At 53.7% G+C, this 24,909-nt stretch overlaps 1 protein-coding gene across 9 annotated transcripts in view; it reads right to left on the bottom strand.

The window, feature by feature from the left end:
• Positions 1–24,909, bottom strand: part of SLC43A3 (solute carrier family 43 member 3) — a 523,038-nt gene that overhangs the window by 111,124 nt on the left and 387,005 nt on the right. For all 9 annotated transcript variants that reach the window (XR_014981069.1, XR_014981068.1, XM_085651424.1 and 6 more), the window contains 2 exons: positions 13,382–13,458; positions 5,362–5,454 (listed from right to left, as the gene is read on the bottom strand). Coding sequence is in view for 7 of the 9 variants with exons in the window: in XM_085651424.1 (XP_085507550.1) it covers positions 5,362–5,454; positions 13,382–13,458 (170 nt within the window). In the remaining 2 variants the exon portion in view is untranslated. The remainder of the gene's footprint in view (positions 1–5,361; positions 5,455–13,381; positions 13,459–24,909) is intronic.

The following is a 24,909-nucleotide window of genomic DNA, read 5'->3' as shown; positions in this document are numbered from 1 at the left end:
AGTAATTGAAAGACCAGAAGTCATATTTGCAACAACGGATTCATCTCACAAGTCAAGCAATAGGACTTATGCAGACAAGCATCAATGTGCTCAGGACACTACTTTTCAGAAAGGAGATCGTTTAGTTGTCAGACAGAGGCAAAAATAAAAATCTGATGCTCCATTCAATGCTGATCCCTAGCAAGTTGCAACTAATAAGGGGCACATGATGACTGTTCACCATCCTGGAAAGTCCACTAGAAGGGATTTTTCACATTTCAAGCACCTGCTTTGGAGTCTGTCGACTCCAGACATCAGGAGTGAGACTCTGTCATCAGAGGGCCAAGAGAGCCCAAGGACTATAGCTGTGTCGAGACCAGCAGTGCCTGCTGCAGTTGCTTCTCCTGTGTCTCCTCAACCTCACACTACAAGATCTGGAAGAGTGGTTTGAGCGCCTCGACGACTCATTGAGGAACTATGATGTATACATGTTTTGTTTGTTTAACAAAGAGAGAGATGTAGTGTCTTGAGTATTAACCCCTTCCCCGCTCATGACGGAACCGCTCCATCATGAGCCACGGTTGCCGTGTGCTCATGACGGAGCGGTTCCGTCATGCCACGACCGTTGGCGGCCGCTCCGCCCACGCGGCGCTGTTTCCCCGCCTGTGCGGGGGAACAACGCAACTGGGCGGAGTCATGACGGAACCACTCCGTCATGAGCACAGCTCAACCGTGGCTCATGACGGAGTGGCTCCGTCATGAGCACAGCGCCACCACGCTGCCCCCCCGCACCCCACAGCGCTGCGGTGGAATTCCCGCCGCAGCGAAGGGGTTAAAGAGAGATGGACCCTCCTGATCCTTAACGGACTCCGTAGTCTAGTGACGTGAGTGATTGGGTGTTGATAAAATTCATGACGCTGTACGTGCCAGTTAACGGTTACACTTTAGAGACTAAAGATGTGTAATACCAAGCTCCGCGTGTGGCATGATTCATTTACATGCTACCAGGCTGGGGAGGACACTACACCAAGGTCCTTCTTTTAGCATGTGAAGGATGTTCACGCGGAGATCTCTCCAGAAGACCTGATGTTCTCCAGAGTCAAGTGTCATCTTTACTTTGCCCAGCACGCCTTGCTGAATCCAGCTAAGACTCTTCAAGCTGAAGCTCTGGAAATGTGTTGTGACTCAGCAGTAGCAGGCTACCACGGCGGGAAATTAACCCTAGAATTTGTCTCCGATTCCTTCTGCTGGCCTCCTGTTGGTCAGGACATAGAGTGCTATGGCAGGTCCTGTCCTATCCGTGCATAAGCAGTTCATGAGCCCTTTGGGTTTCTTCAACTTTTGCCCATTCCTCCTCGTCCTTGGCACATCGTTTCCAATTACTTAATTGTGGACTTATCCCCATTAGGTGCAAAACATGTGATCAAGGACAAGTTACCCAACAAAAGTCCTTACTTGAGATCTTTACTCAACAAAAGTTCTTACTCAAGATCCTTACTAAACAAAAAGTACTTACTGAAGATCCTGACTCAACAAAAGTACTTACTCAAGATTCTTCCTCAACAAAAGTACTTACTGAAGATCCTGACTCAACAAAAGTACTTACTGAAGATCCTGACTCAACAAAAGTACTTACTCAAGATCCTTACTCAACAAAAGTACTTACTGAAGATCCTGACTCAACAAAAGTACTTACTCAAGATTCTTCCTCAACAAAAGTACTTACTGAAGATCCTGACTCAACAAAAGTACTTACTCAAGATCCTTACTCAACAAAAGTACTTACCCAAGAGCCTTACTCAACAAAAGTACTTACCCAAGAGCCTTACTCAGCAAAAGTCCTTACTCAACAATCTACAAAGCGGTTTGCACCTCACAGTGTAGGAAAGCACTATACAAATGCCAAAACAATGAGAGTATGGGGGTAGTTGTGTTGTTTGCAGCTGTAGGATGAACTCAAGGGTGACTGGAAGCAGGAGGGGGCAGGTTGGAGCTATGCTTTGGGATACGCAGGTATAATATGAACACACGGGCTGGAGGTAGGGCGGCAGGGACAGAATGGGGGTTGAGCTTACGGCAGCCATCGCACTCGGTCTCAGAATTTTAAGAAGAAAGGTAGAATGTGTTCTCTATTAATAGCAAGCGCCTCGGGCACGAGTTGGAACAGTAAACAAGAATAATGAGAAATTCTTAATTTGAAAGCAGGAGGCCGCGCCCTTAGTGAAATGAAATGGAAATACGTGTCTTCGCATTTTTAATGACATTGTTTTCAACCCTAACAACAAACACCACACCTTCTAGCACTGGGCCAGTACTGCTTCCGCCCCTCCAGGACAGCAGGGCTTTCAGTATCAGGAGACCAGTAACACAAGAGGTCACTGAACTACACCTGCTGCACCAGGGTTCGCTTGTAAACACACAGATGTAGCAGTCAGAAGCATGCAGTGCAACTAATGCCGGGCCAGTACTGCTTCTGCCCCTACAGAACAGCAGGGCTATCAGTACCGTGAGGTCCTTTGTGGGCTATTTACCCCCACAAAGACCAGTAACAAGAGGTCACTGAACTGCCCCGGTCACACCAGGGTTCACTTGTGAATACACAGATGAAGCAGTCAGAAGCATGCAGTGTGTTAGAATCTGGGTTCTCTGGTTGGCACAGGTAGGTACTTGTGTCAAGCAGGGAACCTTTCCTCCAGTCAGGGTAGGGGGGTACACTCCAACAATAACCCCTGCTTACCCTCTAGGTAGCTTGGCGCGAGCAGACAAGGCCTATCCCAGAGCGTTCAGGTTAAGCATTTGTGAATACACACACAGTAACCCAGTGACAACCTCACAAATGGACTCCACACTGGGATATAGAAAGATAATACTTTATATATGTAGTTTAGACTTAGCACAAGACCAGATAACGTAAAAACAGCCCACAATACTTATTAGACAAAGAGTTCTTGGTTTTAGCGTAGTTTTAAAGTTCTGTGCGCTTCGTTCCTTTCTGTACGCTTCGTACGCGGTAAAAACTGCTTGGGAACGGGTCTCACACGCACTGTAGGCGCTTCGGAATGAAGCGTACACCCTACAGTGCGAACAGGCACATTACCTTTACTTCGTGAGTTCGTCACGAATGTTGCGCTGACATCAAGTGCGATGTACGGTGCGTTGTCCTCCTGGTGCGATGCGTACTAGGGTACGTTAGACCTTGGGCGTGCAGGGCTTCAGGGGACGGTGCGTAGGTACGGTGCGTTCAAAGTTCGTCGCGGCGTTAGTGCCGTACCATGAGATCGGCCATCTTGATTCGAAGAGCTGGATACAAGCTAACAGTACGCTCCGCACAGGGGAGACGTACGCAACTACCTTACGCACCGCAGCCTTTCCAAAGCAGGGGAAAGGAGCGTACGCCGGCAGTACGGTTCGTAGGGGATTGTAGCAAGTACGGTTCGCAGTCCTTCCGTTACGGTGCGAGCTACGGCTCGTGGGAGCCTGTTAGTCGCGTTGCTCAGGCCGGACGATACCTTCCTTTGAGGTGCGAGCTACGGCTCATAGAGGGGCCTTAGTCACGTTGTTCGGGCCGGACAGCGGGATACCAGCTTTCAGGGGGTACGCTGCGATCAGCGAGACGTACTCAGCAGTTCGAGTCGAAGATGTGGGGAAAACGGTCCGTCTTCCAAGGCGATCTCACTGCGGTGAAGTCCACTGGTCCTGGGACTTTGTTCAGGGGGCAAGCTCGCTCACAAGCCCTTGGAGATCTCTCAGCACAAGTCAAATAAAAGTTCCTTGAGTCTTTTCTTCCTCTTCTTCAGCAGCAAGGCAACCACTGCAGGCCAATCCCCCAGGTCAGGGACAGTACTCCTCCATGCAGCTTTTCCAGTTCCTTCAGAGGTTTCTTCTTGGCAGGACAGGATCTAGTTTCTTAGGAGCAGGGCTCCTACATTTACACCACAAATCCTTTATTCTCTCAGGCCAGGGGGGCCCTTGCCTAGTTCAGTCCAGTTCTGGAGCACTTTGTTGATGGGATGCAGGCTTCTTGTTTCAGGGTGCAGGGCAGAGCCATCAGACGCTCCACAGAGGGCGGAGCCAGCATTGTGGTGGCAGAGCACAGTCCTATTCAGAGTCCAGGTGTACTCCTCCCACCCATCTACCTGTCAATCGTCCTATTCACCACTAGGCTACCTAGCCCTGCCCATCTGGGTTTCCCCGGCCCTGTCACTCACGCAAGCCAGACAGCAGATACACATCACGCAGAGGCGGGCTGAAATGGTTAGGCAAGCAAATGCCAACTTTCTAAAAGTGGCATTTGCAAACGCAGAATATTAAAATAAACCTTGCTAAAAGGTGTAACTTATTATTCTGAGTTCAGAATTCGATTTTCTACCATGTTCCCTGGGTCTGTTAGGATCATAGGATGTAACAATCTTAACCACCCATTCTGGCCTATGAGAACAGGGTAGCCTTACAATAGTGAAAAACGAAAATGGCTGTAATTCACTATTAGGACAGGCCACACACATCAGGGCTTGTCCTACCTTATGCTACAATGCACCCTGCCCTTGGGCCTACCATAGGGGTGACTAACACGAAGTTAAGGGAAGGTTTAGGGACTGGCAAGTGGGTGCACTTGCCAGTCAGCATGTCAGTACCAGACTGCACGCAGGTTCTGCAATGGCAGACCTAGACACATTTTACCAGGCCGCTTCTGTGGGTGGCACAACCAGTGCTGCAAGCCCACCAGCGGCATTTGTATTTACACCCCATGGCACTCCGGGTGCACTTTAATGGGGTCTGATAGTAAACCAAATAAGCCAATCAAGGAATCCAACCAACATATACATTTTACATAGGGAGAGCATATGCACTTTAGCACTGAACAGCAGTGGTAAAGTGCCCAGAGTCATAAAACAGCCAACAACAGGTCAGAAAAAATGCAGGAGGAAGGCAAAAAGTTTGGGGATGACCCTGCAAAAAGGGCCAAGTCCAACACAGTGCAACTAATGCCGGGCCAGTACTGCTTCTGCCCCTACAGAACAGCAGGACTTCCGGCATCACTGAGGTCCTCTGTCGGCTGTTCACCCCCTCAGGACACCAGTAACACAAGAGGCTCAAAAACTACACCTGTCATACCAGGGTTCACTAGCGAACACACAGATTTAGAACGGGAAGAAGCATGCAGTGAAACGAATGCCGGGCCAGTACTGCTTCTGCCCCCCAGAACAGCACGGCTATCAGTACCGTGAGGTCCTTTGTGGGCTATTCACCCCCACAGGAGACCAGTAGCAAGACATGGCTGAACTGCCCTCGACACATCAGGGTTCACTAGTGAACACACACTTTAGCACTGGCAGAAGCATGCAGGAGCAACAAGCCACCTTAGTAAATCCACAGTATTACCTTGATGAGCAGGAAGACGGCCGAGGATGAGTCGAAGGCCCCGTTGTAGAGGGTGATGATGGTGGACCTGTGCTGGCCGAAGAGGTTCCCAACCTGCAGAGGGAGTCAGAAGACTGAGGTCAGAGAGAAGGAAACGCCCAGCAGCACATTCTACAGCAAGTGCGTCACTCCGTCCACCACCACTTTAATTCCACCCGCTCTCCATCGCTGCGGGCACCTCTTAAACCCTTTCTCCACACCCCATGCAGCTCTCTATTCTTTCCGCCCCCCTACCCCTCCATGTGTCTACCAGTCTTCCAGACCTCTCTCTGCATCCGTCCATGTGCCTCTCCACCCCTCCAGGCCTCCTCATCCTCCCAGATCTCTCTCCATTTAGCTTCCATTCTTCCAGGCCTGCCTCTTTTCACCCCCATTCTTCTTCCATCACTCCAGCCTCACTCTTTTCCTCGAGGCTTCACTAGCTCCCTCTCTCCATCCTTCAGGACTATGGCTCTTCATTACTTCATGCCCCTGCATCACACTCTCTCTCTCTCTCTCACTCTCTCTCCGTCTCTCTCAGTCTCTCTCTTTCAGTCACTCTCTCTCTCTCTGTCTCTCTCTCCCTCTCTTTCAGTCACTCTCTCTCTCGCTCTCCCTCTCTCCATTTTGCAGTCCTAGACTAGTGTTCAATTAAATTTGCTAGAAAGCCAGTTCCTCTGAAATGGCTCGCATAAAAGAATCCAGGGCTCTGACGGGCAGTTTTTGTTGGGTGGGAGAGCGACTGTTTTTACGCCACTGCTGATTCAACCATTGCGTGCATCTTCAACGAGAGCGGACTGGACTTATCAGTATTAAAAACGCCTTAGCCACTACTTGAAGTAAGACTGCTCCCGTCCCAGAGCTACAGTAACAATACTGCAAAATGTTCTCTTTTTTCATGCTTGAAACCGTTAATAAAGAGATGTTAAAAAAAAAAAGTCTTAGCCACCGTGTGTGGTGCAAGACATGCACAAAAGTGATATTCTCCATGACCTGTTGGGGCTGTGGGTCAAGATTGGCGCACACCTAGTTACTAATTGAATCCTTTGAAAATAGAAGTGCACTGAAAATGGAGGTATGGTATGTAAACCATAACAATGCCCACTTTTCAATGAAGTATTAATAACCGATTTTAGATAGGAGCCCTTTCTGGACCTGCATCAGTTATGGGGCGAGACAAAGTGCAACTGAAAATATAGCTGTGCATGATGTGTGCGTGTGTTTTACGTATGTATTGTTGGTTGTGTTGCGACGTGTGTGCTATATGCTTAGTATTCAAGGCTTCTATGTGCTGTAATCGTGAGGGCTTATTCTTGTGGGTGTGGTCTGTCTTTATTAATATTTAGTGTGCTTAGTGTTGTGCTATACATTGAAGTCTGTGTGTCCTGCGTGTATGATTGCGCATGTAAACGCTGGTTGATGGGATCAGTTGTAAACCATTCGAGAGTAGCCGGTCTCGCAGGCTGCGTAGTGTGCTTCTCATTGGTTCCGTCTCTCGTGAGGTTGATGAGCTGGATGTGAAGCTTGCAGTGCTAACTGTTTTACAATAGATGCCAGGTCCCAAAATATTTACTTCCCAAGTCACTCTCAACTTTCCTGCTGCCAGGATTATGCAACATACAATGCACAATTGTACAATGTACTGCACCCTACTCATGTCCAAATAGGCTTGAACACAAGTACCAATAAATTGCAGACGGCAATTTTTTCTGAATCTGCAGAATTCCACATTTGTGCGATGTTGGTTTAAACTAGAGGTATTCTTTGTTTGATGTTTATTATATATTCAGGACTACAAATACCAGAATGCAAAGGAATACAGAAAAGCTGCTACAACAATCTACTAGAAACAGAATTCAATGGTAAAAAAAAAAATTATTTGTATTTCATAGGTTGACTTGAGCGCTCCGATAGGTTTTCAATACAGATGTCAATGCAACCCTGCAACTACCAGCTCCAGACAGGAAGCTGCTACCATATGACCACTTCCTGCTTCACGAGGGGTCAGGCTAAAAGGGGAGGGTGCCTGGGTGGTACTGGTACCACGGTCACTTCTCCATTCATGGAATAAAATGCGTACACGATGATGTCACTCACAATTAGCTGCAGCGTTGGTGGTTTATTTTGTTAAATATTTACAACTACTGAGCAGTGGCATAAGGCACAATGATGCAGAATGTGACGAAGGAATCCGGAGTATCCCAGATTGCACAGATAGTCATTGGTCTTGGGCTCAACGGGGGGCATCTCAACGGCTGGGCCCCCCTTACACTGCTGGGGCTGCTTAGGAGAGCAGAGTGGTTTCCCTGAGCGTATATCTACTGCTTATTCCATGCCATTGCACACATTCCACAATGCATGCCTTAGAGAGTGAGTGGTCCCCCTCCAAAACAAGGAACCCTGGGGGCCTCCGCTATGCCCCCGCTACTGAGCCATAGCAGGGTCACTGACAGCAGGATTCAAAAACCCTGGCTCTAAAATGACTTCCGGGCTCCGCTTCAGAGCTGCTGACATGCATCTCATATGCGCTGCCATCAGAAGGTCTGTGGTTCTCCTAAAACAAATCGCGGTGCAAGGCAGGTTTATTTCTGCATCCAGGAAAGGGAATGAGACAGCTGAGAAAGACTCTCCGGTTAGCATATTCCTGTGAACAGTGCCGTATTAGAGAATCCCCCGTCACCTTGCAAGGCTTCGGTGCCAGGCCGGGCACTGGGGGGTTCTGGGCATCATCATCGGACAAAGTTTCTTGGGTTTTAATGACACCTTCATCCAATGAGCAGGCATACCATGAGCAGGCACACCATGAGCAGGCACACCATGAGCAGGCACACCATGAGCAGGCACACCATGAGCAGGCACACCATGAGCAGGCACACCATGAGCAGGCATACCATGAGCAGGCACACCATGAGCAGGCACACCATGAGCAGGCACACCATGAGCAGGCACACCATGAGCAGGCACACCATGAGCAGGCATACCATGAGCAGGCACACCATGAGCAGGCACACCATGAGCAGGCACACCATGAGCAGGCACACCATGAGCAGGCACACCATGAGCAGGCACACCATGAGCAGGCACACCATGAGCAGGCACACCATGAGCAGGCATACCATGAGCAGGCATTCCATGAGCAGGCATACCATGAGCAGGCACACCATGAGCAGGCATACCATGAGCAGGCACACCATGAGCAGGCACACCATGAGCAGGCACACCATGAGCAGGCACACCATGAGCAGGCACACCATGAGCAGGCACACCATGAGCAGGCATACCATGAGCAGGCATACCATGAGCAGGCATACCATGAGCAGGCATACCATGAGCAGGCATACCATGAGCAGGCACACCATGAGCAGGCACACCATGAGCAGGCATACCATGAGCAGGCATACCATGAGCAGGCACACCATGAGCAGGCATACCATGAGCAGGCACACCATGAGCAGGCACACCATGAGCAGGCACAACATGAGCAGGCATACCATGAGCAGGCACACCATGAGCAGGCATACCATGAGCAGGCATACCATGAGCAGGCATACCATGAGCAGGCACACCATGAGCAGGCATACCATGAGCAGGCACACCATGAGCAGGCACACCATGAGCAGGCACACCATGAGCAGGCACACCATGAGCAGGCATACCATGAGCAGGCATACCATGAGCAGGCATACCATGAGCAGGCATACCATGAGCAGGCACACCATGAGCAGGCATACCATGAGCAGGCATACCATGAGCAGGCATACCATGAGCAGGCATACCATGAGCAGGCACACCATGAGCAGGCATACCATGAGCAGGCATACCATGAGCAGGCATACCATGAGCTGGGCAGCGATAGCCGTGCAAGTGGACGAATGACCATACGCAGCGACATGTTGGAATAGGAGATGTACCCAAGAAGTCACGCAAAGGTCTTTTCTCCAATAAATTCACATTCAACTGGAGGTTTTTGTCAAAGTGAAGACAGAAGAACTAAAGGCCCTTTTGCTTAAAAATGATTGAGTCAACAAAACGGGTAGGGTTTGTCTCTTAGTTTGGGAATAGAAAGACAGCCTTCTCGCCCACGTCCACCGCACAGAAACACACCTTCATATCTGGGGACACATGCGGACACAAATATGCGCCTCGTTTGGCACCTTGTGAGGGGTATGAACCACTGGATCACTACAATGCACAGCCTTCGCACCGCCAGTAGATCTGATGAGTGCTGGTGGCAGGCCATCATTTGTATTTCCTGAAGTGGCCATTGCTGTCCCTCCCCCTCCAGTGCGCGCCTCTAGCCACAAACTCTTATAGCTGCCCTCTCAAAAATACTCAAAGTTGTCTTTCATCGAGTTCACTCGACGCCGTAGCCCAATCCCGTAAACCCTGTTCTGCACACCAATAAAGACATTAGAACATGTATTTCTATGCGAAGGTAAGCGGCTGGAATGAGCAAACATTCGTTTCAAAGACTGAGGGCGGAGGGTCCTTCTTCAACGAGAAAAGGTCACGTCAGGTGGCTTCGTGTCTTCAGGATGGACTTGAGTGGCCATCGGGTTACAAACATGTTCACTGCGGCACGACAATAACCGACAATAACCTAGCGCACCCCCCAATGCTCTCATGAGAAGGCAAAATAGTTTCGTTTCCTCAGACGTGGCCTCCCTTCGAGGCCGGTGTCCTCTGTGAACAGTGTCGAGGCCGCGGGATCACAGAAGACCGGGCCTCTGCCTCCCTTCTCAGCCGCACGGTTGGACTGCGACAGAAAATAGGCTCGAAAAGCAAAACAAATGTTGACTTATTAGGGAATTAGATAGAAAACCGCAGAGTATAAATCCGATTAGTTTCGAGCCTGCAGACACACGCTGCGTGGATATTTTGCAAGATATGGGAGACGCGTGCATTTGTGCTTGCCGCAGGCAACGGCTGTGCTAATCAACTGTAAAAAAAGAAAAACAAATAGCCCTGCAGCTCACAAACAGCCAAAAATAACCAACCCACTGACCGGTCAGACCAGTCCTGCTGCTACTGGTACAGTGCCCCACAGGACAGACCCGCGCTGTCCAGCCCCATACACAAGCAACAGGCGCCCCGGGCTGAGTGTGAATAAACCAATGCTACTGTGAACACCGTGAATGCGTAGGATTGAATTTGGTGACCAACCTATAAAACTGAACGGAAACCTGACCTGATCTTCAACTGGATTCATGGCCAGTGTGTCTTGTGCGCCTCTGTCCCAAGAGGAGCTGCAGACGGAAGAGAAATGTTCCTGTTCTGCTCGGGGGTGGGGCGGATAGGGCCCGGGAGAAGTCTGCTTCCTCCCGCGGATAGGGCCCGGGAGAAGTCTGCTTCCTCCCGCGGATAGGGCCCGGGAGAACTCTGCTTCCTCCCGCGGATAGGGCCCGAGAGAAGCCTGCTTCCTCCCGCGGATAGGGCCCGGGAGAAGTCTGCTTCCTCCCGCGGATAGGGCCCGGGAGAAGTCTGCTTCCTCCCGCGGATAGGGCCCGGGAGAAGTCTGCTTCCTCCCGCGGATAGGGCCCGGGAGAAGTCTGCTTCCTCCCGCGGATAGGGCCCGGGAGAAGCCTGCTTGATAGGGCCCGGGAGAAGCCTGCTTCCTCCCGCGGATAGGGACCGGGAGAACTCTGCTTCCTCCCGCGGATAGGGCCCTAGAGAACTCTGCTTCCTCCCGCGGATAGGGCCCGGGAGAACTCTGCTTCCTCCCGCGGATAGGGCCCGGGAGAACTCTGCTTCCTCCCGCGGATAGGGCCCGGGAAAAGTCTGCCTCCTCCCGTGGATAGGACCCGGGAGAAGTCTGCTTCCTCCCGCGGATAGGGCCCTGGAGAAGTCTGCTTCTTGCCGCGGATAGGGCCCGAGAGAACTCTGCTTCCTCCCGCGGATAGGGCCCGAGAGAACTCTGCTTCCTCCCGCGGATAGGGCCCGGGAGAACTCTGCTTCCTCCCGCGGATAGGGCCCGGGAGAACTCTGCTTCCTCCCGCGGATAGGGCCCGAGAGAACTCTGCTTCCTCCCGCGGATAGGGCCCGGGAGAACTCTGCTTCCTCCCGCGGATAGGGCCCGGGAAAAGTCTGCCTCCTCCCGTGGATAGGACCCGGGAGAAGCCTGCTTTCTCCCGCCGATAGGACCCGGGAGAAGTCTGCTTCCTCCCGCGGATAGGGCCCTGGAGAAGTCTGCTTCCTCCCGCGGATAGGGCCCGGGAGAAGCCTGCTTCCTCCCGCGGATAGGACCCGGGAGAAGTCTGCTTCCTCCCGCGGATAGGGCCCGGGAGAAGTCTGCTTCTTGCCGCGGATAGGGCCCGAGAGAACTTTGCTTCCTCCCGCGGATAGGACCCGGGAGAAGTCTGCTTCCTCCCGCGGATAGGGCCCGGGACAAGCCTGCTTCCTCCCGCGGATAGGGCCCGGGACAAGCCTGCTTCCTCCCGCGGATAGGGCCCGGGACAAGCCTGCTTCCTCCCGCGGATAGGGCCCGGGAGAAGTCTGCATCCTGCCGCGGATAGGTTCCCGGGAGAAGTCTGCTTCCTCCCTCCACCCTCTGCAAAATGATTAGTGTTGCTGCTTTCCCATCCTAAAGCCTCTGGCCCTGGCTCTAGCAGCGCTTTCCCTGCAGGCATTTTCTCCCGCCTAAATCCTCAATAAAAACCAAAGGCTTCTGTGCAAAAACGGAGGCCCCGTTTCCCGGTTTTCTGTTTTTAGGACAGCTGCCTCTGAGGCGACCTCACTAGTCCCGTGAGCATTGCAACGCAAGCTTAGATTCTGAAAGCAATCTTTGACACGCTTGCAGTTGTGTTTAGGGGGGACAGGCATTTTTATGGGGGTGCTCGGCCCCCTCAGGCCCCCCGTAGCTGCAACCCTGCTTCCAACTCCCCTTGCCTCCCTCCATGCGTCCTTGTACCTCTATTCCATCATCTGCGATCTTCGGGGTGCACCTCTCCTCTTTGCTCCCACCCAGCACTCTCATGTCCCCCTTCACCCTTACATCTCTCCTACAGCCTCACAGTATTCAGTGCTCCACCTCCTGTGCACTTCCTCACCTTAGGTCTCCACCCCATGTCTCTTCTTGTCCCATTTCTCCAACGCCCACGCATCTCAAACGTCTCTCCTACCTCACATCTCTTGCACACTCTCTGCAGATAATACACCGCTCATGTCCTGGTACAGCGGCTTCCTCGCATCACTCATGCCCTCACCTATCCATCCCATGAGTCTTGTCCCCCCTCAGGTCTATCCTGCCCTCTCTAGCCTTTCCCTGACCCCTTCTATCACTCCTGTACTTTTCATGTTTAACCTGTTCCTTCCATGCTTTTCCTGTCCACTTGCATCTCTCGCCTGCCCTCTCAATGACTTCCCCACCTCCTTTCCCCCCACATGCCTCTCCAGTTCCCTCTACACTTCTCCTGTCCAATCGCACAGCTCCTACCCCCTGCATGGCTCTCTTGTCCCCTCCATGATGCTCCCCTCCTTTCTCCTATCCTGTCCCCCCACGTTGCTCCTGACCTCCACCCTCACGCTACACTGCTCCAGCCCCTCCCATAGCTCCAATCTGGCTCTCTTGTCCCCTCTGTACCTCTCCTGTCCCCCCTGTACCTCTCCTGTCCCCCCCGTACCTCTCCTGTCCCCCGTATCTCTCCTGTCCCCCGTACCTCTCTTGTCCCCCCTGCACCTCTCCTGTCCCCCCCCCTGCACCTCTCCTGTCCCCCCCGTACCTCTCCTGTCCCCCGTACCTCTCCTGTCCCCCGTACCTCTCTTGTCCCCCCTGCACCTCTCCTGTCCCCCCCCTGCACCTCTCCTGTCCCCCCTGTACCTCTCCTGTCCCGTAATGTCACTCATGCCTCCCCCCTGGCTTTCCTGCCACCATGGAATTTCTACCCTCTTGCTCCCCTCCCGTTTTCTTTTTGTCCCTTTTGAATGCCCTTTGCATGTCTGTGCCCTGCGCGTTCAATGACCGCCATGAGTGGATCACGGAGGACGGTGGGACATGTCCACACACCTGCATGTTCGTCATGATGAAAAGGATGCCTCCAATCGCCAGCAAGGAGAGGGCAGGGAACAGGAGCCAAGAGGAAGCTGCAGTGGGAGAAAGAGGAACATGTGACGGGGATAGCGTCTTAAACACAGTCAAGAAAATAGCGCCCAGAGTGTAGACACTATTCGCCTGTAGCATGCACCATTCAAAAGAAACCATATGTAACTTCAGTGGAGGCATGCAAACCATGACATGGCAGCTATGACACTTGGTCACAAGACAAGCTGCGTGTGAAGACATGTGTACCTGTATGGCACATCATGAGAAGACCTAAGCATGTATATTGCACAATGTAAAATGCCCTCCTGTGCTGCAAACTACGAAACATGAACTGTAACTACGTAAAGAGACGCCTGACCTGCACACCGAGTCTTCGTGACTCGCTGGGTTCCATAAGCACAGGATGGGTCTTGCCTTATGCCTGAGGGTACTGGGCTGGTAGCTGCTGCTTTCCACTTCCTGTGGGCGGTTGGTGGGTTTGTTTGCTCCAGTCCTGGTCTCAATCCGGGATGCATGCGTGTGTGGTTGGGGGCCTGGGAGTGGGGAGGAAGTGGGGCTCTCCTGGTCTGTGGCCTGGGGGTTGTCAGCTGGAGGTGATTGGGTTGGCCCTTCTTCACTTGTCCTCTCGCCTGAGGGGCGTGGTTTTCTTTTGTTCGGCATACTGAACCTGCCAGCGACTGGGGGCCAGTAAGGCTCCTCCGCTTGCCGATTGTGGCCCTCGCTGTAAGGGCTTGGCTTGCTGCATAAAGGGGTGCCGGCTAGCTTGGCTCCAATTCTGCACACTTGTAGACGCTGGACTACCGAGGAGTCGGTCTTGTGGCCCTGGCGTTCCTTTGGCTAGTGGTGTCAGGGGGACGGTTTGGACCCTCCTCCTTCTTCGGCTTTCTTTGATGTGATGGTGTTTCTGCAGCCGGTGCTTCTTTGGGGTTGAGCGATGGCGCCCTACGGCCTCGATGGGCTGCTCCTGAGGGTTTTGGAGGCTCTTGGTGCCAGATGCGGACGGTTTGGACCCTCCTTCTTCTGCTTCTTTGATGTGATGGTGTTTCTACAGCCGGTGCTTCTTTGGGGTTGAGCGATGGCGCCCTACGGCCTCGATGGGCTGCTCCTGAGGGTTTTGGAGGCTCTTGGTGCCAGATGTGGACGGTTTGGACCCTCCTTCTTCTGCTTTCTTTGATGTGATGGTGTTTCTACAGCTGGTGCTTCTTTGGTGTTGAGCGATGGCGCCCTACGGCCTCGATGGGCTGGTCCTGAGGCTTTTGGAGGCTCTTGGTGCCAGATGTGGACGGTTTGGACCCTCCTTCTTCTGCTTTCTTTGATGTGATGGTGTTTCTACAGCTGGTGCTTCTTTGGGGTTGAGCGATGGCGCCCTACGGCCTCGATGGGCTGCTCCTGAGGGTTTTGGAGGCTCTTGGTGCCAGATGCGGATGGTTTGGACCCTCCTTCTTCTGCTTCTTTGATGTGATGGTGTTTCTACAGCTGGTGCTTCTTTGGGGTTGAGCGATGCCGCCCTACGGCCTCGATGGGCTGCTCCTGAGGGTTTTGGAGGCTCTTGGTGCCAGATGTGGACGGTTTGGACCCTCCTCCTTCTTCTGCTTTCTTTGATGTGATGGTGTTTCTACAGCCGGTGCTTCTTTGGGGTTGAGCGATGCCGCCCTACGGCCTCGATGGGCTGCTCCTGAGGGTTTTGGAGGCTCTTGGTGCCAGATGTGGACGGTTTGGACCCTCCTCCTTCTTCTGCTTCTTTGATGTGATGGTGTTTCTACAGCCGGTGCTTCTTTGGGGTTGAGCGATGCCGCCCTATGGCCTCGATGGGCTGCTCCTGAGGGTTTTGGAGGCTCTTGGTGCCAGATGTGGACGGTTTGGACCCTCCTCCTTCTTCTGCTTTCTTTGATGTGATGGTGTTTCTACAGCCGGTGCTTCTTTGGGGTTGAGCGTTGGCGCCCTACGGCCTCGATGGGCTGCTCCTGAGGCTTTTGGAGGCCATTGGTGCCAGATGTGGACGGTTTGGACCCTCCTCCTTCTTCTGCTTTCTTTGATGTGATGGTGTTTCTACAGCCGGTGCTTCTTTGGGGTTGAGCGATGCCGCCCTACGGCCTCGATGGGCTGCTCCTGAGGGTTTTGGAGGCTCTTGGTGCCAGATGCGGACGGTTTGGACCCTCCTTCTTCTGCTTCTTTGATGTGATGGTGTTTCTACAGCCGGTGCTTCTTTGGGGTTGAGCGATGCCGCCCTACGGCCTCGATGGGCTGCTCCTGAGGGTTTTGGAGGCTCTTGGTGCCAGATGTGGACGGTTTGGACCCTCCTCCTTCTTCTGCTTCTTTGATGTGATGGTGTTTCTACAGCCGGTGCTTCTTTGGGGTTGAGCGATGCCACCCTACGGCCTCGATGGGCTGCTCCTGAGGCTTTTGGAGGCTCTTGGTGCCAGATGCGGATGGTTTGGACCCTCCTTCTTCTGCTTCTTTGATGTGATGGTGTTTCTACAGCCGGTGCTTCTTTGGGGTTGAGCGATGCCGCCCTACGGCCTCGATGGGCTGCTCCTGAGGGTTTTGGAGGCTCTTGGTGCCAGATGTGGACGGTTTGGACCCTCCTTCTTCTGCTTCTTTGATGTGATGGTGTTTCTACAGCCGGTGCTTCTTTGGGGTTGAGCGATGGCGCCCTACGGCCTCGATGGGCTGCTCCTGAGGGTTTTGGAGGCTCTTGGTGCCAGATACGGAAAGGTTTGGACCCTCCTTCTTCTGCTTTCTTTGATGTGATGGTGTTTCTACAGCCGGTGCTTCTTTGGGGTTGAGCGATGCCGCCCTACGGCCTCGATGGGCTGCTCCTGAGGGTTTTGGAGGCTCTTGGTGCCAGATGTGGACGGTTTGGACCCTCCTTCTTCTGCTTTCTTTGATGTGATGGTGTTTCTACAGCCGGTGCTTCTTTGGGGTTGAGCGATGCCGCCCTACGGCCTCGATGGGCTGCTCCTGAGGCTTTTGGAGGCTCTTGGTGCCAGATGTGGACGGTTTGGACCCTCCTCCTTCTTCGGCTTTCTTTGATGTGATGGTGTTTCTACAGCCGGTGCTTCTTTGGGGTTGAGCGATGCCGCCCCACGGCCTCCATGGGCTGCTCCGGAGGCTTTTGGAGGCTCTTGGTGCCAGATGCGGACGGTTTGGACCCTCCATCTTCTGCTTTCTTTGATGTGATGGTGTTTCTACAGCTGGTGCTTCTTTGGGGTTGAGCGATGCCACCCTACGGCCTCGATGGGCTGCTCCTGAGGCTTTTGGAGGCTCTTGGTGCCAGATGCGGATGGTTTGGACCCTCCTTCTTCTGCTTCTTTGATGTGATGGTGTTTCTACAGCCGGTGCTTCTTTGGGGTTGAGCGATGCCGCCCTACGGCCTCGATGGGCTGCTCCTGAGGGTTTTGGAGGCTCTTGGTGCCAGATGCGGACGGTTTGGACCCTCCATCTTCTGCTTTCTTTGATGTGATGGTGTTTCTACAGCTGGTGCTTCTTTGGGGTTGAGCGATGGCGCCCTACGGCCTCGATGGGCTGCTCCTGAGGGTTTTGGAGGCTCTTGGTGCCAGATGTGGATGGTTTGGACCCTCCTCCTTCTTCTGCTTTCTTTGATGTGATGGTGTTTCTACAGCCGGTGCTTCTTTGGGGTTGAGCGATGGCGCCCTACGGCCTCGATGGGCTGCTCCTGAGGGTTTTGGAGGCTCTTGGTGCCAGATGTGGACGGTTTGGACCCTCCTCCTTCTTCTGCTTCTTTGATGTGATGGTGTTTCTACAGCCGGTGCTTCTTTGGGGTTGAGCGATGGCGCCCTACGGCCTCGATGGGCTGCTCCTGAGGGTTTTGGAGGCTCTTGGTGCCAGATGTGGACAGTTTGGACCCTCCATCTTCTGCTTTCTTTGATGTGATGGTGTTTCTACAGCCGGTGCTTCTTTGGGGTTGAGCGATGCCACCCTACGGCCTCGATGGGCTGCTCCTGAGGCTTTTGGAGGCTCTTGGTGCCAGATGCGGATGGTTTGGACCCTCCTTCTTCTGCTTCTTTGATGTGATGGTGTTTCTACAGCCGGTGCTTCTTTGGGGTTGAGCGATGCCGCCCTACGGCCTCGATGGGCTGCTCCTGAGGGTTTTGGAGGCTCTTGGTGCCAGACGTGGACGGTTTGGACCCTCCTTCTTCTGCTTCTTTGATGTGATGGTGTTTCTACAGCCGGTGCTTCTTTGGGGTTGAGCGATGCCGCCCTATGGCCTCGATGGGCTGCTCCTGAGGGTTTTGGAGGCTCTTGGTGCCAGATGTGGACGGTTTGGACCCTCCTCCTTCTTCTGCTTTCTTTGATGTGATGGTGTTTCTACAGCCGGTGCTTCTTTGGGGTTGAGCGTTGGCGCCCTACGGCCTCGATGGGCTGCTCCTGAGGCTTTTGGAGGCCATTGGTGCCAGATGTGGACGGTTTGGACCCTCCTCCTTCTTCTGCTTTCTTTGATGTGATGGTGTTTCTACAGCCGGTGCTTCTTTGGGGTTGAGCGATGCCGCCCTACGGCCTCGATGGGCTGCTCCTGAGGGTTTTGGAGGCTCTTGGTGCCAGATGCGGACGGTTTGGACCCTCCTTCTTCTGCTTCTTTGATGTGATGGTGTTTCTACAGCCGGTGCTTCTTTGGGGTTGAGCGATGCCGCCCTACGGCCTCGATGGGCTGCTCCTGAGGGTTTTGGAGGCTCTTGGTGCCAGATGTGGACGGTTTGGACCCTCCTCCTTCTTCTGCTTCTTTGATGTGATGGTGTTTCTACAGCCGGTGCTTCTTTGGGGTTGAGCGATGCCACCCTACGGCCTCGATGGGCTGCTCCTGAGGCTTTTGGAGGCTCTTGGTGCCAGATGCGGATGGTTTGGACCCTCCTTCTTCTGCTTCTTTGATGTGATGGTGTTTCTACAGCCGGTGCTTCTTTGGGGTTGTGCGATGCCGCCCTACGGCCTCGATGGGCTGCTCCTGAGGGTTTTGGAGGCTCTTGGTGCCAGATGTGGACGGTTTGGACCCTCCTTCTTCTGCTTCTTTGATGTGATGGTGTTTCTACAGCCGGTGCTTCTTTGGGGTTGAGCGATGGCGCCCTACGGCCTCGATGGGCTGCTCCTGAGGGTTTTGGAGGCTCTTGGTGCCAGATACGGAAAGGTTTGGACCCTCCTTCTTCTGCTTTCTTTGATGTGATGGTGTTTCTACAGCCGGTGCTTCTTTGGGGTTGAGCGATGCCGCCCTACGGCCTCGATGGGCTGCTCCTGAGGGTTTTGGAGGCTCTTGGTGCCAGATGTGGACGGTTTGGACCCTCCTTCTTCTGCTTTCTTTGATGTGATGGTGTTTCTACAGCCGGTGCTTCTTTGGGGTTGAGCGATGCCGCCCTACGGCCTCGATGGGCTGCTCCTGAGGCTTTTGGAGGCTCTTGGTGCCAGATGTGGACGGTTTGGACCCTCCTCCTTCTTCGGCTTTCTTTGATGTGATGGTGTTTCTACAGCCGGTGCTTCTTTGGGGTTGAGCGATGCCGCCCCACGGCCTCCATGGGCTGCTCCGGAGGCTTTTGGAGTCTCTTGGTGCCAGATGCGGACGGTTTGGACCCTCCATCTTCTGCTTTCTTTGATGTGATGGTGTTTCTACAGCTGGTGCTTCTTTGGGGTTGAGCGATGCCACCCTACGGCCTCGATGGGCTGCTCCTGAGGCTTTTGGAGGCTCTTGGTGCCAGATGCGGATGGTTTGGACCCTCCTTCTTCTGCTTCTTTGATGTGATGGTGTTTCTACAGCCGGTGCTTCTTTGGGGTTGAGCGATGCCGCCCTACGGCCTCGATGGGCTGCTCCTGAGGGTTTTGGAGGCTCTTGGTGCCAGATGCGGACGGTTTGGACCCTCCATCTTCTGCTTTCTTTGATGTGATGGTGTTTCTACAGCTGGTGCTTCTTTGGGGTTGAGCGATGGCGCCCTACGGCCTCGATGGGCTGCTCCTGAGGGTTTTGGAGGCTCTTGGTGCCAGATGTGGATGGTTTGGACCCTCCTCCTTCTTCTGCTTTCTTTGATGTGATGGTGTTTCTACAGCCGGTGCTTCTTTGGGGTTGAGCGATGGCGCCCTACGGCCTCGATGGGCTGCTCCTGAGGGTTTTGGAGGCTCTTGGTGCCAGATGTGGACGGTTTGGACCCTCCTCCTTCTTCTGCTTCTTTGATGTGATGGTGTTTCTACAGCCGGTGCTTCTTTGGGGTTGAGCGATGGCGCCCTACGGCCTCGATGGGCTGCTCCTGAGGGTTTTGGAGGCTCTTGGTGCCAGATGTGGACAGTTTGGACCCTCCATCTTCTGCTTTCTTTGATGTGATGGTGTTTCTACAGCCGGTGCTTCTTTGGGGTTGAGCGATGCCACCCTACGGCCTCGATGGGCTGCTCCTGAGGCTTTTGGAGGCTCTTGGTGCCAGATGCGGATGGTTTGGACCCTCCTTCTTCTGCTTCTTTGATGTGATGGTGTTTCTACAGCCGGTGCTTCTTTGGGGTTGAGCGATGCCGCCCTACGGCCTCGATGGGCTGCTCCTGAGGGTTTTGGAGGCTCTTGGTGCCAGATGTGGACGGTTTGGACCCTCCTTCTTCTGCTTCTTTGATGTGATGGTGTTTCTACAGCCGGTGCTTCTTTGGGGTTGAGCGATGCCGCCCTACGGCCTCGATGGGCTGCTCCTGAGGGTTTTGGAGGCTCTTGGTGCCAGATGTGGACGGTTTGGACCCTCCTCCTTCTTCTGCTTTCTTTGATGTGATGGTGTTTCTACAGCCGGTGCTTCTTTGGGGTGGAGCGATGCCGCCCTACGGCCTCGATGGGCTGCTCCTGAGGGTTTTGGAGGCTCTTGGTGCCAGATGTGGACGGTTTGGACCACCCTCCTTCTTCCGCTTCTTCGATGTGATGGTGTTTCTACAGCCGGTGCTTCTTTGGGGTTGAGCGATGGCGCCCTACGGCCTCGATGGGCTGCTCCTGAGGGTTTTGGAGGCTCTTGGTGCCAGATGTGGACGGTTTGGACCCTCCTCCTTCTTCTGCTTCTTTGATGTGATGGTGTTTCTACAGCCGGTGCTTCTTTGGGGTTGAGCGATGCCACTCTACGGCCTCGATGGGCTGCTCCTGAGGGTTTTGGAGGCTCTTGGTGCCAGATACGGAAAGGTTTGGACCCTCCTTCTTCTGCTTTCTTTGATGTGATGGTGTTTCTACAGCCGGTGCTTCTTTGGGGTTGAGCGATGCCGCCCTACGGCCTCGATGGGCTGCTCCTGAGGGTTTTGGAGGCTCTTGGTGCCAGATGAGGACGGTTTGGACCCTCCTTCTTCTGCTTCTTTGATGTGATGGTGTTTCTACAGCCGGTGCTTCTTTGGGGTTGAGCGATGCCACTCTACGGCCTCGATGGGCTGCTCCTGAGGCTTTTGGAGGCTCTTGGTGCCAGATACGGAAAGGTTTGGACCCTCCATCTTCTGCTTTCTTTGATGTGATGGTGTTTCTACAGCCGGTGCTTCTTTGGGGTTGAGCGATGCCACTCTACGGCCTCGATGGGCTGCTCCTGAGGCTTTTGGAGGCTCTTGGTGCCAGATACGGAAAGGTTTGGACCCTCCATCTTCTGCTTTCTTTGATGTGATGGTGTTTCTACAGCCGGTGCTTCTTTGGGGTTGAGCGATGGCGCCCTACGGCCTCGATGGGCTGCTCCTGAGGGTTTTGGAGGCTCTTGGTGCCAGATGTGGACGGTTTGGACCCTCCTCCTTCTTCTGCTTTCTTTGATGTGATGGTGTTTCTACAGCCGGTGCTTCTTTGGGGTTGAGCGATGGCGCCCTACGGCCTCGATGGGCTGCTCCTGAGGGTTTTGGAGGCTCTTGGTGCCAGATGTGGACGGTTTGGACCCTCCTCCTTCTTCTGCTTTCTTTGATGTGATGGTGTTTCTACAGCCGGTGCTTCTTTGGGGTTGAGCGATGCCGCCCTACGGCCTCGATGGGCTGCTCCTGAGGGTTTTGGAGGCTCTTGGTGCCAGATGCGGACGGTTTGAACCCTCCTTCTTCTGCTTCTTTGATGTGATGGTGTTTCTACAGCCGGTGCTTCTTTGGGGTTGAGCGATGCCACCCTACGGCCTCGATGGGCTGCTCCTGAGGGTTTTGGAGGCTCTTGGTGCCAGATGCGGACGGTTTGGACCCTCCTTCTTCTGCTTCTTTGATGTGATGGTGTTTCTACAGCCGGTGCTTCTTTGGGGTTGAGCGATGCCACTCTACGGCCTCGATGGGCTGCTCCTGAGGGTTTTGGAGGCTCTTGGTGCCAGATACGGAAAGGTTTGGACCCTCCTTCTTCTGCTTTCTTTGATGTGATGGTGTTTCTACAGCCGGTGCTTCTTTGGGGTTGAGCGATGCCGCCCTACGGCCTTGATGGGCTGCTCCTGAGGCTTTTGGAGGCTCTTGGTGCCAGATGTGGATGGCTTGGACCCTCCTCCTTCTTCTGCTTTCTTTGATGTGATGGTGTTTCTACAGCCGGTGCTTCTTTGGGGTTGAGCGATGGCGCCCTACGGCCTCGATGGGCTGCTCCTGAGGGTTTTGGAGGCTCTTGGTGCCAGATGTGGACGGTTTGGACCCTCCTCCTTCTTCTGCTTTCTTTGATGTGATGGTGTTTCTACAGCTGGTGCTTCTTTGGGGTTGAGCGATGCCGCCCTACGGCCTCGATGGGCTGCTCCTGAGGGGTTTGGAGGCTCTTGGTGCCAGATGCGGACGGTTTGGACCACCCTCCATCTTCTGCTTTCTTTGATGTGATGGTGTTTCTACAGCCGGTGCTTCTTTGGGGTTGAGCGATGCCGCCCTACGGCCTCGATGGGCTGCTCCTGAGGGTTTTGGAGGCTCTTGGTGCCAGATGTGGACGGTTTGGACCACCCTCCTTCTTCCGCTTCTTCGATGTGATGGTGTTTCTACAGCCGGTGCTTCTTTGGGGTTGAGCGATGCCGCCCTACGGCCTGGATGGGCTGCTCCTGAGGCTTTTGGAGGCTCTTGGTGCCAGATGTGGACGGTTTGGACCCTCCTCCTTCTTCTGCTTTCTTTGATGTGATGGTGTTTCTACAGCCGGTGCTTCTTTGGGGTTGAGCGATGCCGCCCTACGGCCTCGATGGGCTGCTCCTGAGGGTTTTGGAGGCTCTTGGTGCCAGATGCGGACGGTTTGGACCCTCCTTCTTCTGCTTCTTTGATGTGATGGTGTTTCTACAGCCGGTGCTTCTTTGGGGTTGAGCGATGCCACTCTACGGCCTCGATGGGCTGCTCCTGAGGCTTTTGGAGGCTCTTGGTGCCAGATACGGAAAGGTTTGGACCCTCCATCTTCTGCTTTCTTTGATGTGATGGTGTTTCTACAGCCGATGCTTCTTTGGGGTTGAGCGATGGCGCCCTACGGCCTCGATGGGCTGCTCCTGAGGGTTTTGGAGGCTCTTGGTGCCAGATGTGGACGGTTTGGACCCTCCTCCTTCTTCTGCTTTCTTTGATGTGATGGTGTTTCTACAGCCGGTGCTTCTTTGGGGTTGAGCGATGGCGCCCTACGGCCTCGATGGGCTGCTCCTGAGGGTTTTGGAGGCTCTTGGTGCCAGATGTGGACGGTTTGGACCCTCCTCCTTCTTCTGCTTTCTTTGATGTGATGGTGTTTCTACAGCCGGTGCTTCTTTGGGGTTGAGCGATGCCGCCCTACGGCCTCGATGGGCTGCTCCTGAGGGTTTTGGAGGCTCTTGGTGCCAGATGCGGACGGTTTGGACCCTCCTTCTTCTGCTTCTTTGATGTGATGGTGTTTCTACAGCCGGTGCTTCTTTGGGGTTGAGCGATGCCACCCTACGGCCTCGATGGGCTGCTCCTGAGGCTTTTGGAGGCTCTTGGTGCCAGATACGGATGGTTTGGACCCTCCTTCTTCTGCTTTTTTGATGTGATGGTGTTTCTACAGCCGGTGCTTCTTTGGGGTTGAGCGATGCCGCCCTACGGCCTCGATGGGCTGCTCCTGAGGGTTTTGGAGGCTCTTGGTGCCAGATGTGGACGGTTTGGACCCTCCTTCTTCTGCTTCTTTGATGTGATGGTGTTTCTACAGCCGGTGCTTCTTTGGGGTTGAGCGATGCCGCCCTACGGCCTCGATGGGCTGCTCCTGAGGGTTTTGGAGGCTCTTGGTGCCAGATGTGGACGGTTTGGACCCTCCTCCTTCTTCTGCTTCTTTGATGTGATGGTGTTTCTACAGCCGGTGCTTCTTTGGGGTTGAGCGATGCCACCCTACGGCCTCGATGGGCTGCTCCTGAGGCTTTTGGAGGCTCTTGGTGCCAGATGCGGATGGTTTGGACCCTCCTTCTTCTGCTTCTTTGATGTGATGGTGTTTCTACAGCCGGTGCTTCTTTGGGGTTGAGCGATGCCGCCCTACGGCCTCGATGGGCTGCTCCTGAGGCTTTTGGAGGCTCTTGGTGCCAGATACGGAAAGGTTTGGACCCTCCATCTTCTGCTTTCTTTAATGTGATGGTGTTTCTACAGCCGGTGCTTCTTTGGGGTTGAGCGATGCCGCCCTACGGCCTCGATGGGCTGCTCCTGAGGGTTTTGGAGGCTCTTGGTGCCAGATGTGGACGGTTTGGACCCTCCTCCTTCTTCTGCTTTCTTTGATGTGATGGTGTTTCTACAGCTGGTGCTTCTTTGGGGTTGAGCGATGCCGCCCTACGGCCTCGATGGGCTGCTCCTGAGGCTTTTGGAGGCTCATGGTGTCAGATGCGGAAGGTTTGGTGAGTCGTTTGTTCAAATGTTTGCAGAATGTTCTTCCTCCTCCTGGGAAGCTTTCCCTTCTTGGGATCTATCTTTGGGTTTAGAGACACGGATGGGTCCTCCGTTGGAGCCCCTGGTCTTCATTGATATCAGGATGTTGTTCCGTTCAGCGTTATTTTTGTTTGCGGTTTCTTCGGCTAGGCATCTGTGTGAGCTGGGAGCTTTGTCTTTCAAGCATCCTTTTTTGTTGGGTTTTTGATGATGGAATGTTTTGTGGCCACTTCATTCCTTCATCCTGAGGTTGATTCCCAGTTTCAGAAGGACCAGGAGCTGTTGTGCCCTCCTTTCAAGTCTCCTTCTTCTAGGAACGGAATGTGGCTCTATTGTCTGGATGTCAGGAGGTCTCCTCTTATTCCCTTGGCTAGGACCGCTCTTATCAGGCTTTCAGATTCCCCGTTTGGGATTTTCGGCCCCGTGTCTAAAGGGTTGAAGCCTTCCACTTCCTCTTTGAGTCCGTGGGTTCTGCCATAACTTTCTCTGACCTACAAGGCTTCAGGTCAGGTTTCTCCTTTAGGGGTTCAGGGTCGATCTACGTCTACCTCATGGACTAAGATGCAGGGGGCTTCCATTGCTGGGATCTGCACGGCAGCCACCGGGCCATCCCCACTGTCTTTTGCATCTCATGATCAGCTTGCTCAAGCGCTTGGACTGTCTGAGGTGATGGGGTAAAGGAGTTGGCCTGTAGGTCGTCTTTTTGCTGGTTCATTACTTTCGCTTTTATGTTTCAC

Source organism: Triturus cristatus, chromosome 4_1 (assembly GCF_964204655.1).
Source record: "Triturus cristatus chromosome 4_1, aTriCri1.1, whole genome shotgun sequence".
Taxonomy (NCBI): Eukaryota; Metazoa; Chordata; class Amphibia; order Caudata; family Salamandridae; genus Triturus; species Triturus cristatus.
This window is presented reverse-complemented; position numbering and strand designations above follow the sequence as displayed.